At 49.1% G+C, this 12,906-nt stretch overlaps 4 protein-coding genes; 1 reads left to right on the top strand and 3 right to left on the bottom strand.

Moving 5' to 3' along the window:
- Positions 1-792: 792 nt before the first annotated feature.
- Positions 793-3,750, top strand: FFUJ_07233 (probable heterogeneous nuclear ribonucleoprotein HRP1; the record flags this gene model as incomplete). XM_023577463.1 has 6 exons in its annotated part: positions 793-836; positions 912-1,223; positions 2,378-2,418; positions 2,472-2,635; positions 2,688-3,504; positions 3,590-3,750. The coding sequence occupies 6 exons, from the start codon at positions 793-795 to the stop codon at positions 3,748-3,750; spliced, it is 1,539 nt and encodes a 512-aa protein (XP_023430531.1).
- A 1,012-nt stretch (positions 3,751-4,762) lies between these two features.
- Positions 4,763-7,589, bottom strand: FFUJ_07232 (probable ubiquitin-protein ligase; the record flags this gene model as incomplete). XM_023577461.1 has 7 exons in its annotated part: positions 4,763-4,862; positions 4,916-6,920; positions 6,980-7,116; positions 7,170-7,275; positions 7,328-7,366; positions 7,427-7,449; positions 7,567-7,589. 7 exons carry the CDS (start codon positions 7,587-7,589, stop codon positions 4,763-4,765), a joined length of 2,433 nt encoding a protein of 810 aa, XP_023430530.1.
- Positions 7,590-10,515: 2,926 nt separating this feature from the next.
- Positions 10,516-11,242, bottom strand: FFUJ_07231 (probable RRM-type RNA binding protein; the record flags this gene model as incomplete). XM_023577460.1 has 3 exons in its annotated part: positions 10,516-10,762; positions 10,815-11,071; positions 11,129-11,242. The coding sequence occupies 3 exons, from the start codon at positions 11,240-11,242 to the stop codon at positions 10,516-10,518; spliced, it is 618 nt and encodes a 205-aa protein (XP_023430529.1).
- A 900-nt stretch (positions 11,243-12,142) lies between these two features.
- FFUJ_07230 (uncharacterized protein) lies at positions 12,143-12,874 on the bottom strand (the record flags this gene model as incomplete). Its single annotated transcript, XM_023577459.1, has 1 exon — positions 12,143-12,874. The coding sequence occupies one exon, from the start codon at positions 12,872-12,874 to the stop codon at positions 12,143-12,145; it is 732 nt and encodes a 243-aa protein (XP_023430528.1).
- Between the last annotated feature and the right edge of the window lie 32 nt (positions 12,875-12,906).

Below are 12,906 nucleotides of genomic sequence, written 5' to 3'. Positions count from 1 at the left end.
CCCCGCAAACAGCACTACATGGCTTGGAAATAGCGGGTTCGGACGGGTTGATAGCGGGGGTGTCCGCTAATTGAGGACTGTGCCTTAACCCTGTGGCCTGAGCTCAGCTGCCCGGCCACGGGGCGGATTCCTCGCCCAACAGGCGGTACCTACGACCTAGCCTTGGTAGGGAGTACGAATACTTCGTACAGCCCAGAGCAATTCACCAACGAGCGCATGCGGTTCGAGCCAGATTAACAAAACTTACATTTTCATGGATGTAATGCCTAAGGAACAAGGTAGACTTCTTAACAATGGAGCTTGGAGAGTATGTAGAGGGGAATTTAGGGGTTGTAACGGAGAAGCATGCAATTGTAAGGGCAAGATGCTCTCAAATGGTAGGCAAGAGTTCGATTTTGAATATCATCTTCAAGATCATTACCTATCTTCCAGATCTCAGTGATCCATATTAGCATTCAAGACTCGGGTTCTCGTTTGTTTGTAACTATTAGCGCTGATTTCTGATTGGCCCATTTTTGGCTTAGTCAGTAAAGTCAGTTGGGCTTTAGCTCCGCGGCTCGATAGCCTAGCACCTTTCTTCACCTTCATGGTTCAGTCGCCTCCTCGCCCTTTTCTTTGACTCTTGGTTCGACTTAGTTCTCAGTATCAATTGCGCATCTGCTCTCACCTGCCCCTGTTCACCCATTACAGCTTTTTAGCGTCGAGTGCGCGAAACCCGTCGGTGGCTTATTTCGCGCTCCCTCAACTTTCGAACTTGTTATCAGGAACACGCGCCAAACCTCAACTGTCGCCATGACTGAGCCCGAGAACTTCGAGGATGATCTCTTCGCCGACCTGTAAGTATCCACCGCAATATAAGCCGCGAGCATAAACACTATATGCGTCTACCTGGTATACTGACTCTTAGACAGCTACGATGACAACGATGCCGCAAAGCCAGCGTCTGCTCCCCCTGCAGCAGCCCCCCCTGCCCCAGAAGTTCAGCCTCCTACTAACATTCACAACGACAATGATGACCAGAATGGGATGCAACAACATGAAGAAACTGGAGGCGATGAACACATGGCTCAAGATCAAGATGAAGACGATGATGATGTCGACTTCAATCTCGGTGGAGGAGGAGGATACGGCGGATCTGGTCACACAGGCCAGACTGATATGCATGACGATGCTTCGACACCTCCATACGGAACTGTACACAAGGCGAGTGCCAAAGAAGATGGGTAAGTCTACACTGTTTCTGCATTGTGATTACATTTCATGAATCCGCTTTTGCGAGAATATCACGGTTCGCCTTGCGTGTTTATAACCCTGAATCCTCAATGGCAACTGCCACGTTGCCACGTAGTAGTGGCCATCGGCTTCGCATTTGCATACATTTCGGAAGTTGGCTTGGCTAGAGAGGGTCGTGGTCAAATTAAGGAAAAGAGGTTTTGCTATCGGAGACATCAAACGGCAAAGATTCAGATTGGAAGAGTTACCATTACTCATTCAAGAGGATATGTGGATCAAGAGATATAACCAGTTTGAGGCGAGTCCGCTGCTATTGTCTATGAGCTATGAGAGGAAGAGGAGGATGTCACAATCGGTACTGGGATACGCCCTGTGGACGGACATCCTAGGATGAATCATTCGGCACTAGTCCAGGCGAAAGACACTACTACTTGAGTCTTCCATAGCCCTCAGTCGCAGAGATCTTATTGAACCGACGGGAGTGGTAAATACTCTCGAGTGCTATAGCGAGATTCGCAGCGAATAGCGCTCGAGGCCAGTACCTAGCATGAGACAGAGACAGAGAGAACAGTCAAGACGATAGCACAAGACGAAATTTTATTCGACCAAGCTGATCTGGCATCTCTCATTGCAATGTCTGCGCCATACTTTCGACTGTCATGGCCGTTTGGTCAACGTTTGTCAGCCATGGTCCTTGTTATGTTGGCCTTGATGCATCCACACGCAGGGATCTTACAGAAATTGCCGCCAACATCAAGCAAGCCGAAGAAACGGGAACTTCAGATCAATCGACCTCCTGTTGGGCTGTACCCTTCTCTGCATGCACCCATATTGCCCTGCACGACCCATTTTTTCAAGGATACAAACTCCTTTATCACATTGCAATCACCAAACCGCAGCCATCTGTTTTTATGCTGTATCAGGCATTCAAGTCTCGATTGCCGATTCTCTTCTCTAAGCCAGGGTTAAGCTTTCAGCAAACTATTGATTATTCGCAAACTCTCAGCCCTTTCTAAGCAAGCCACTTCGCCATCAACTTGGGTCCTGTTGTTCTACCAAGCCTAGGAGACCCGTGTTTAACAGCGTTGATATTCAGGATGCATAAACAACTCTAAAATGAAAGTATACTGACATGTTTGTGTAGTAAAATGTTCATCGGCGGTCTCAACTGGGAAACCACCGATCGTAAGTGTCAAACACACGCAGCTCTCCAAACTTGTACTAACGATTTCTGGTAGAATCATTGCGGGATTACTTCTCACAGTTTGGTGAAGTCGTTGAGTGCACAGTCATGAGAGACAGCAGTACCGGCCGGTCGCGAGGTTTTGGTTTTCTGACTTTTAAGGACGCCAAGACAGTCAATATCGTCATGGTCAAGGAGCATTTCCTTGATGGCAAGATCGTAAGTCATATGTCTTCACATGGCCAAACTCACCACTCTAATTGCGTTGCAGATCGACCCGAAACGTGCCATTCCCCGAGACGAACAAGAGAAGACTAGTAAGATCTTCGTCGGAGGCGTCAGTCAGGAAACTACCGATCAAGAATTCAAGGAATACTTTGCACAGTTCGGCCGCGTTGTAGATGCGACTCTTATGATGGACAAAGATACCGGTCGTCCACGAGGATTTGGGTTTGTGACGTTTGAAAATGAAGCCGGCGTTGATGCCTGTATCAACGTGCCACTAGAAATTCATGGAAAACCCATCGAGGTCAAGAAGGCCCAGCCTCGGGGTAACCTTCGAGAAGAGGAAGAGGCATCACGACGCGGCAAGTTCAGAAAGGACGGTGACCAGTCAAGCCAGGGCTCCATGGGCCAACAGATGGGCAACAACGGCATGACACCCCAAGTCATGGCCCAGTACTTTCAACGTATGCAACAGTACTTTGCTATGATGCAGTCACAAATGGCCATGAGCCGAGGAATGCCCATGAACCCAGCCATGTGGCAGAACATGATGCAGATGCAACAGATGCAACAACAGATGATGGGTCGAGGAGGTGGTGGTGCCAATGCTCAGAACATGATGCAAAACATGAACCCACAGATGATGCAGCAGATGCAACAAATGCAGCAGCAGATGATGCAACAGCAGGGCCAGCAAGGTGGTCAAGATGCTGCTTCCGGTAGTGCTAGTCCCACTGCTTCTGCTAGCGGCGGCGGTGGTCGAGGATACGACAACAACAACTATAATCAGTACCAACAAGCTCAAGGAGGTCGTCGTGGAGGCCGTGGAGGCTACGGCGGGCATGGGGGACATGGAGGTTATGGTATGGCTGGAGGAGGGGGGGGGCCCTACTTCATGGGAGGGCATGTACGACGATGTTCCTCAGCCAAACTCCAACCAAGGCTCAGGTGGCTTTAACCGTGCTGGCAGCGCCAGTGCGAACTCTGACCCGCAACACGCACCACCCGCTAATGCGCCTACGGGACCCAAAAACGCCGGTAAACCTGGAGCTAATTATCGTGGTGGAGGACGGGGTGGAAACCGCGGCTTTCACCCTTACTCACGATAAAGACGCCCCATCAGACTTTGCTCGTAGCAAGAAGGGTTTGGAAGACTGTGGAACGCCGTCCGAATTCCGGCGAAGTGATGGGAAGGAGATGCTGGTGTCAACCGTGTATAATAATGCGGAACGGTGGTTCATTCCGCATATATTTTGTTTCTGTTTTTTTCCCCCGGTATTTTGGTGTCATTGGGCGGCTTTCCAATGCGTTTGTTCATCAAAGTTCGGCTGATACAAGGGGCCCAAATAGGGGGGGTGGTCGATCTTGCAAGGGCACTGCAATAATTAGAAATTAAATAAGCCCAAAATTGGTCTATTGAGTCATATGTGTACACGCATTCGTTTTCGTAATGTTTACTGGCATAGATAGGCTCTGCCCGGCATGCGAAGGCGTTCGACATTGGTCATAAGACAGTCAAGACAAATACGTTCAGAAAATAAGGTAGCTTAGTAGGTACTAGATAGTGAAAGTGATATATGTGATAAATAGTTGAATGAAGCGCTATAAACCGTGTCCTTCTTAAAACTTCCAGCCCTTTCATCCTGGCTTCGGTGCTACTACCGACGTCACACGTAATACATAGCAAAGTACAGTTTTCTTTTTTTTTCTCTCTTCGTCTGTCAAGCATCATCACATCCAAGGACTCGTCTATCCCGGCGTATGCCCGGTAATTCCACAATGCCTGCCAATGCTTCCTTACGAAACAGATCACAAGGTGCGTCTGTGATAACGGCAACACTCGAGTTCTGTTAAATCGTCTATTTACTGGGCTGACAGGAAGAAGCAGTTGTCGCATCGCATGTTGAAGGCAAATTAATCCCACCAGCGCCAAACGACCCAGGTCTGTCCACTCTTGGGACTGAAGCAAATACCCAAAAGTTCGTGTATGTTAGCAAGGGTGTTCCCTATGGGGGCAGACAAAAGAAGTCGCTGTCTCGCGGAAACTACAAAACAGGAAAACTGAGTGCAGTTTGGCCCTGTCCAGTTCAATGTCCCTGCTGAAAGTAATATCGTTATCGTCTACTCTTGACCAAAGCCCATAGTTTCCTCAACCGCGATGGTAAGCTTTTGTTGAAGCATTTCTAGACTCTTGTAAGGAGGCAAGTCAAGTCGATTGAAACTGTTGATGAGTCAGTGATTTGTTCTCAGAGTCAATTGTCATAATCAACTTACCATGTGTGCGCCTTTGGCAGATTTGTGATTTCTCCAGCCTTCTCAATTGTAAATCGTCGTGGGCCGTCGCTACCTTGGAGATCCTTGAAGCCATTGACTGGGATTCGAGAAGTACCTGTAGTAAATTGGAGTAAACGGGACTTCTGCTCGCCATCCCATGAGCGTACTGTTGCCCAGAAATTCTGCACGACCTCGTCGGATTCGGTATATCCTCGATAATCGGTGTGCTTCTTCCAGTCGTCGACATCAATTTCGGCAATACCTCCAATCAAAAGCTCCAGCTCGCGCTCATCGAAGACATTAATAAGGTCCTGAGGGATAAGCTCTTGGAACCCTTCCTTGAAAGCTTGGAACTGCTCGGCGATACGCTTTTCGATGCGCCACTTGACCATGAGATCAACGTATTCTTTCTTGTTCTCATTGGTGACATCAATATTGCGGCCATCAGGGATGAGATCCTCGGTAGTCATCACTCCAAATCTCTCGTCTTCGGTCGAGAAAGTCTGCTCAAGAATCCCGCCTGATATATCGTTGTCCAGCATCCACTGCAATGATCGGTGGAAATCGGCATCCACACCCTCCATATCGGCCAAAGCTACCGCCTTGCCAAGCATCATCTTGTATAAAGCGCCAATAAAGAAGGCGTCCAAAAATCGCCTGTGGAAGATAGCCAAGCCGACAACACGGCCGATGAACTTGAAATAGTTGAGATGCTCCGGGTTGATGCCGGAATGTGGGTTAATCTGAAGAGTGTAATTATCGTGGGCGGAGTATTCGAATAGGCAATAGAAGGGGTTGAACATTTCATGGGAGAGAAGGAAAAAGAATTCTCGAGAGAGACCACCGTAATCCAAACCATCTTCGCCATCGAACTTGATCATAAGTCGTTTCTTCAAATCCGTTGCTGACTGGCGTGTGATCTCTGCAAAGGAGTCCTCGAAGATGTGAGATCGTCGCACCTTGATGTGGCATTGTCCACTGAGAATCCGCATGGCTGGCTGTGAGCGGAAGTAGATGAGCTTCCGTCTGAAGTCTCGCTTGTACTGAGGAACATTTTGGTCAAGAGACGATGGTAGTCGAGGATCGTCCCAAGTGGTAGTCTTGGTGTTATGATCAACAAAGTATACTCGAGCAGTGTTTGTCAAGCGCATCTCCCAACCACTAGGCAGAGGACCAAGTTGTGATACGGGTTGCTGCTGAATCTGGCCGTTCGCATTATTCTGACCGCCATACATGCGGATGTATTGTTGACGACGTGGATCTACCCAGGTCGTTGTTCTTGTATTGTGATCAACAAAGTATGGTCGACCTTCTGGGGTCCACCGTTGCTCCCAGCCAGGTGGGAGTTCTCCCGTACCAGGGCTCGTCGCTCCAGTATGCATCACTGCGCCACCATTAGTAGCTGGTGATGCTGATGGCTGGGGCTGCTGGGCGTGCAGCGTCGGTGAATTGGAGCCGGTTCTTTCTTCGGGCAAAGTGCGGTTCTGATGTCTCTGGCGTTCAACCTGGGTAGCTGCTTCTCGATCGTTTCGCTGTTCCTGGGCGCCAGAAGCAGTGGGTCGATTCCAGCTCGTTGTGCGGGTGTTGTGATCAACGTAGTAAGTACGGCCGAGATTGTCTTCTCGGCGCTCCCAGCCAGCCGGTAGTCGCCCCTGGGCATCCTCGAATGGGCTGAGTTGATTGCTTTGTCGAGTTTGTCCGGAAGCATTCGGTCCTGGAGCGCTGGCACCACCAACAGAGTTGATGCTGGATGGACGATGGGCCAGGTTAACTTGCGAGCCGCCCGCGCCATTTGGTCCAGAAAGTGAAGATCCTGGTCGGTTTTCCGGCGGAGGGGCGGAGAGGTTCGAAGCGTTCGACGGGCCGGTGCCGAGAGATGGTCGTGCGGTCGATGCCTGGCCACCGCGGGCTGGTGCACTGAGATTGCAGGACAGGTTAATAATAAGTTTACCGTGGACGACGAGGTTATCGGTTGATTTTTTGAGGTCTCGAGTAAGCATCTGGTCTGAAGCGCATGTCAGAAAGCTCATTCACGTTTTCTGTTGTGGGATCAAGTAAACTGACCATCGGCATCTGGGCTCAGCTCAGGGATGACATCTCCAACGCGAATGTTTATGACACCTAGGAAACCCTGGTCCTTCTTCTTAAACTTCTTTTGGTCGAAAACTTGAACTGCAAGAATGCCATCTTCGTTGGTACGGCTGATAATCTCGAGTTGGTTAGATTCTTTGTCTAAAGCGGCGGGGTACATTACAAGTCAAAGCTCTCGTTCCAGTATGGGTTTAGAGTTCTTTTGCTGACAGTCGTCGTTTTGGTTTGCTCCCCATTGATGGTCGCAACAGCGAAAGGGTCAGGAAAGCCTGATTCGAGTTAGCGAATAGGCCGAGCGAAGTTTCGGATTCTACTACGTACGGAAAACATCCCTCTTGTATAGGCCATCGGCGGCGATAACTTGAATGATGTCAATATGTCAAGTCGAACGGTGGGGTAGATTGATTAGCTGTAACTCACTGGTAACCCGAAGGTTGGGCCTGCTACAAGGAGCATTAGTACGTTGACCGTAGTAGCAGTGAAGAGGGAGATGGGTAATGGTCAGATTGAAGGTGAAGCTGGACGCGATGCGATGGACGAAAGGCTGGGAATGGACTTACTTAGAATCGGTGCGACTGGTCATGGTGTCACCTCTTGCGCAGCGCAGCGAGGGACTAAGTCACAGCGACGACAATGATAATAATCGATATTTCCGAGGTGAAAAGGTAGGAATAGGTTTGGAGCCAGACAAATGCAATGAAGCCTTGTCGTGGAAGGCGTTCGCGGAACGTGATCAGTGGAGGTTGACGGGTTCACTGAAGAAAGTTGACGACGCTTGGTTTGGGGCAATGGGGGGAGGTTGAGGCTGTGCACGGGCGGCCCAAAGACCCAAGACTGGGAGGCTAAGGCCAAGACACGGACTCCCCGCTTCCAGAGCGAGAACGACAGCGGCCGGAACGGGAAGATCCAGGGTAGGAGTAGTGATCCTGAGGCTGTTGAGAGAAGCACTGCAAGGTTAACCACGTTGCTGTAATGGAGTTGGTAATGTTCGTGAATTAGTAACGATCAAGGGTGACAGAGAAATTGACTGATCGCTACGAACTCTTTTGTGTGGGTTCAGTCTCAATAATCTCTGTCTCGTGGTTAGCGTTGATGGTGCTAGAAGGATAATCAATCGTCCCGACCTGGCCTGGGTAACCTTGGAGCCTTGTAACTCGAGTACGGTTTCATGGGCTGGGGTACAGTCGGTGGGGGTACTCTCCTGATACCTTCGTTAATAGTCCTGCCAACTTGTTTATACAGCTGCTGTGTGCGGTAATCGTGCTACTCAAAGTCCATGCAAATGTAGGATACTACGGCCATACTTAAATCTAGCACTTTATTAGACACTCCACCGAGCAACGCAACAAAAGGCAGCTCCCCAAGTGCCCATATTACCAAGATTGGAGGAACCCTCCCAATGGGACGTACTCCATCAGCCAGGAAACAAGAAAGCCTCAATCCTCAAGATAGGGTGCTAAAATTAACCCATCACAAGTCCTCATACGCTTTTACTAAGCTTACTGATATACTCTTGTCTCTTAGAATCAAGTCCCCGTGTTTTCTTTCATCCTTGGCTAGCCCGTGCTCTTTAATCAACCCTGTATTGTGTATCCGGGCCTTTTAGTGGGCTGCAATGGAGGCCTACAGCTAGACGGCACATTATTACCTTGTGTTAGTGGCTTAAAGTAACCAAGAGAGGTTCTTTTGCCTCCGCTCCTTTGAACCTTTCCTATGAAACCCGCGATCAGAGATGGTCGACCGTTCCAGAATCGGCATGTGTACTTTGTTCGAAGGTATCTAATCGGCATTGCCTAAATATTGATCTCTCGCACGTTCTAGTCACTTTGCTAGGCTGAGCAATCATTTCAAAGGTGTTCAAGAGCTCCGGAATTTTGTTGCCACTTTGGCTGAGAAATTGTCAAATAATGCTTATGACATCGGCCTTCCTGGGCTGCGGAATCCACGGCTGCGCTTTACGACGTATTTCATACAACCTCGGCAGTAAACAAAGCGACAGTGCCGCTATGGAATCATAATCTCAGTCACCTGTAGGGGTTTGTGAATGGATGTTCTGAGCCTAATTGCGGCGTACGGCTTACCGGCACAGCTTTCGTCAGGCATCGGGCGCTTAAGCAGGGTTGTGATGCCTTGCAGCTACGTCGCTGAGTTTGATGCTTGTGCTTCAAGACTGGAAACATGGGAATCAAAAGTCTGCATTTATCAGGACACAATTTGAAACATGCCCCATACACGCATATGCCATAGGATTCAAGATGTGCCTTTGTAAATTTCTCCTTTTCTAGATCCGCCCAATCTTACCATTCAGCCGTAACTTAGTAGTTACATTACTTGATCCAGGTGTTTACAGTATTTGCACCTCTATGGCTGGACAACTGCTGAGCCACTGGCAAAGCGTCAATGACACCCTTGTTGATTGCGTTGACAACACATATCCTGAACAGCATCTATAAGTTGGAGTCTTCGAGAATGACGACTCATGTCCTACCTAGTTAGGGGAGGAAAGAAAACACAGGACCTCGATCCTAAATGATGAAAAGACTTAGGATGACTTTTGCTAAGTTTATTTTGACACCCCACACTAAGGTTTGCTGTTTCTTGCCCCCCGAGGCCTACCTAGCCATGCTAGTATGGGGTTACAATACCAGATTAGGTGGCTGAGCAAGAATATCAGACCTAAGCCTTATTAAAAACAGATTTAACTACATACATATTAAATAAAACGCCTGTTGCACTACACGATAGTGTGACAACATGTCAAGACAGCATAAAGTTAGAGCTCTAGGGTAACCGGTGTGATGTCGTGGATTGCCCAAGGTATTAGCTTATTTAGCTTGGGATCTTCAGTGAGATGTCAGATCTTCCTTTCCATTATGCACCCTGACACTAGATTTGTCTTATTGCAATCACATATCATTCCCGCCAAATACCCAAACCCTGGTACGAACCGATGTGGGGTGGTACCACGCGGGCGGCCTCACACGCATATGAAGCTCTAAGAGGAACGCGTGGCAACATGTCACTACTCTAAGCCTCCTACGAACCAACATAATCGAAGCTACTTGTAGAATCGGCACCCTAGCTCAGTTACACCTAAAATAGCTGATTAGATTGCGTTCTCGCCCTGAAACATTTCAGGAAGTTCGCACTGAGTTAATGAGAGGAACAGACATTGATGGATTACTGTGATTTTGCTAAGACGAAAGAAACGTCAATACCGGAACTCCTATCCCTTCCCCTCGGTGTTCTTGGCTATCTGTGTGTTTTCCTGTTCCCGGATAATCGATAGTATTACACTGTTCCTTCTCTGCTAGTAAAGCACCCTTCTCCTTATTACCATAACCCTAAATTCAAGGAAAAAATGGATGGAAACTGTTCCATCACAGGCCAACATATCCATGCGCGTAGGGGTTGTTTTCAAGCCCGTGAGATTCCTCAACTTCGATCTCGAAAGGCCTAGGTTGCTCAGATCGTCGACCATGTCCCAAGGGCAAAGTGCCTCCCTGCTCCTAGTAGGGGGCGAAACCTCGTCCGCGACCACGGTAGCCACCGCGATAGCCACCACCGCGAGGGAAGCTGCCTCGGCCATGAAAGCCTCGGCCACCACGGAACCCACCGCGACCACGTCCACGGCTCATGCCAGGGACATTGGTGCGCTTAGGGGTCACCTTGATGTTGCGGCCCTTGAAGACACTCTCGTTGAGGACAAGAGCCTGGGCGACCAAGCTCGGCTCAGTGAACTCGACGTAGGCGTAGCTACAGAGCGATATGTTAGCAATGCTCAAAAAGCTCCCGCGTGCCAACATACCCCTTCGGTTGACCTGTGAACTTGTCAAGAAGAATGGTCACTCGGTTGATGGAGCCGCAGCTCTGGAAGTGACTCTGTATATCTTCAGGCGAGGCTGAATAATCGACGTTGCCAACAAAGATACTGCGTGCATCGATGGATTCCTTGTCATCCGCAAGGTCTGCAGATTGCTGCTCCAGAGTTGCTTGCATCTCGCGAAGCTTCTTGGCCTCCTCTTCCATCTCTGCCACGCGGCGCTTCATGGCAGTGATTTCTTCCTAAGGGTGTGGCGTCAGTTTCCTTCTTAAATCCACCTCTTTGCGCGCCTAACACACCTCCTCAGCCCCTGACATTTCAGTTCCTTGCTCATGTTCATTGCCGTGCTCGCGGTCATGATCGATCTCGTGCTCGCCCGTAGGCTTCTCGTCTTGCTTGCCAGAATCCGACATGTTGACTAGTTTGAAGGAAAGCTAGTAGTCTCTTCCGCGTGCGATACTCCTACGTGAATCAGTGTTAGTAAAAGGTTGGGTGGCTGCTGAGATAAGAGAATGAACAAGGCGCAATCGTTCAAAACAGTCTTGACATCATTGTATGAAGGGGCAGAATAGTGCAACGATGGATGTCAGAAAGAAGAAGACGAAGAAATATTTACCTTTGTGGAACAAATCTTTCGCGATGCAAGTGGAAGAAGAGAAGTAACAAAAAAGGTATAAAAAAGAAAAGCGCGAAGAGGTTCAAAAGTTCGCGAACGACAAAAATGCACGATTAATGAGGTCAAGGCCGGGGTACGCAGCTACCAACTGTAGGTACCTTTCATCTAGCGCCTGTTCCGAGTCTCGGGCTGCATGAAAGTTCCCTGCAAGTCAGTCCAAAACCAAGCTCTGGTGTTCCTTTGATAGGTTTCGGACCGAAGATAACCCGGCAAAAGAGACGACAATACCTTAGGATTCTACATGTGATTAGGTTAGTAATAGGTACGAAAATCTAGCTGTTTCTCTATCATCGACTCCAGGAAGTTATAGGGGCTTTCCCATGCCATGATAGAATGACAAGTCACATACAGCCATACAAGAAGTTTCGTTGGTTCAGAAGGAATAGTTAGAGAATCATCATCATCAAATTTATCGTGTTATGAAAAATGTGGCAATCGCCAGACACAAAATGAAAACCAGACACCCCCAAATGCAATCGTTACGTCCTCCAAACGCCGCCCATGCTCTTCGCTAGTCAATGCGTCCGTCTGTAAACATGCCTTGTTCCATCCCATCCATCTAGTACCCAGTGCTCCGAGACAAATATGCTTCATGTTGTGTGTAGAGATAAGGAAAGGTGATGATCTCGCTGGATAATCAAGCATGTCGGCCACGCTTCCCTCCCTTTTCGAAAGGATCCTTTCCGCTTAGACTGCCGAGATCGAATATTTCCTCAAAGTTCAACTTGCGCTTGCTACCAGCCCGCTGTACCAAATGTCCCTGACCCCTTGGGCAAGACCGACTCGGACCACCCGCAAGCCTAGTTTTCGTTGGTCGCGTGGGAGCAGGCACATCATCGTGAGGTCTTGAGTCAGAAAGGTCCAGAGTAGCGATATTCGGGTACGGGTGTGATGACTGGAAGGTGAAGTTGTCTTGAGAAGGGACGACTATCGGTGTAGGCTGCTCGACAACAGGAGGAATACTTGGTGGTGCGGAGTCGGTTCGCACTTGGTTCGCCGGATGAGGAGGGATAGCCGTTCGAGTGAGTTCAGGTGACGAGGCTGTTTCAGCTTTGTCGACCTCGTCCTCACTCTCCGTGTTCAGAGAGCTGCTTTCACGCCCATCGAGTCTTTCTGTGGCCCATTTCCGGATCTTCCACCCTTCTCCATCACCCAAACCCATGCCCTCTTTATCCAAGAATTGTAAAAGGTCATCGAGGCAATCCTGATATCCATCGGCACGTGCCTTTGACTGTCCTGCAGCCGAGATCTTGTAGAGCTTGGTCACCGACAGGGCGGCTGCCTTGAAGACATCGAGGAGTTGTTCAGGGCTTTCTTGTTGAGCAGGCTGCTTGCCCATGCTACCAGAGACGCCCCTCATAGGCTCCATCGTGATTAAGCGACGAAGAGATGCGGGAAACT

Source organism: Fusarium fujikuroi, chromosome FFUJ_chr05 (genome assembly GCF_900079805.1).
Source record: "Fusarium fujikuroi IMI 58289 draft genome, chromosome FFUJ_chr05".
Taxonomy (NCBI): Eukaryota; Fungi; Ascomycota; class Sordariomycetes; order Hypocreales; family Nectriaceae; genus Fusarium; species Fusarium fujikuroi.
Note: the sequence above shows the minus strand (reverse complement) of the source record. Positions and strands in the feature narration are given on the sequence as shown.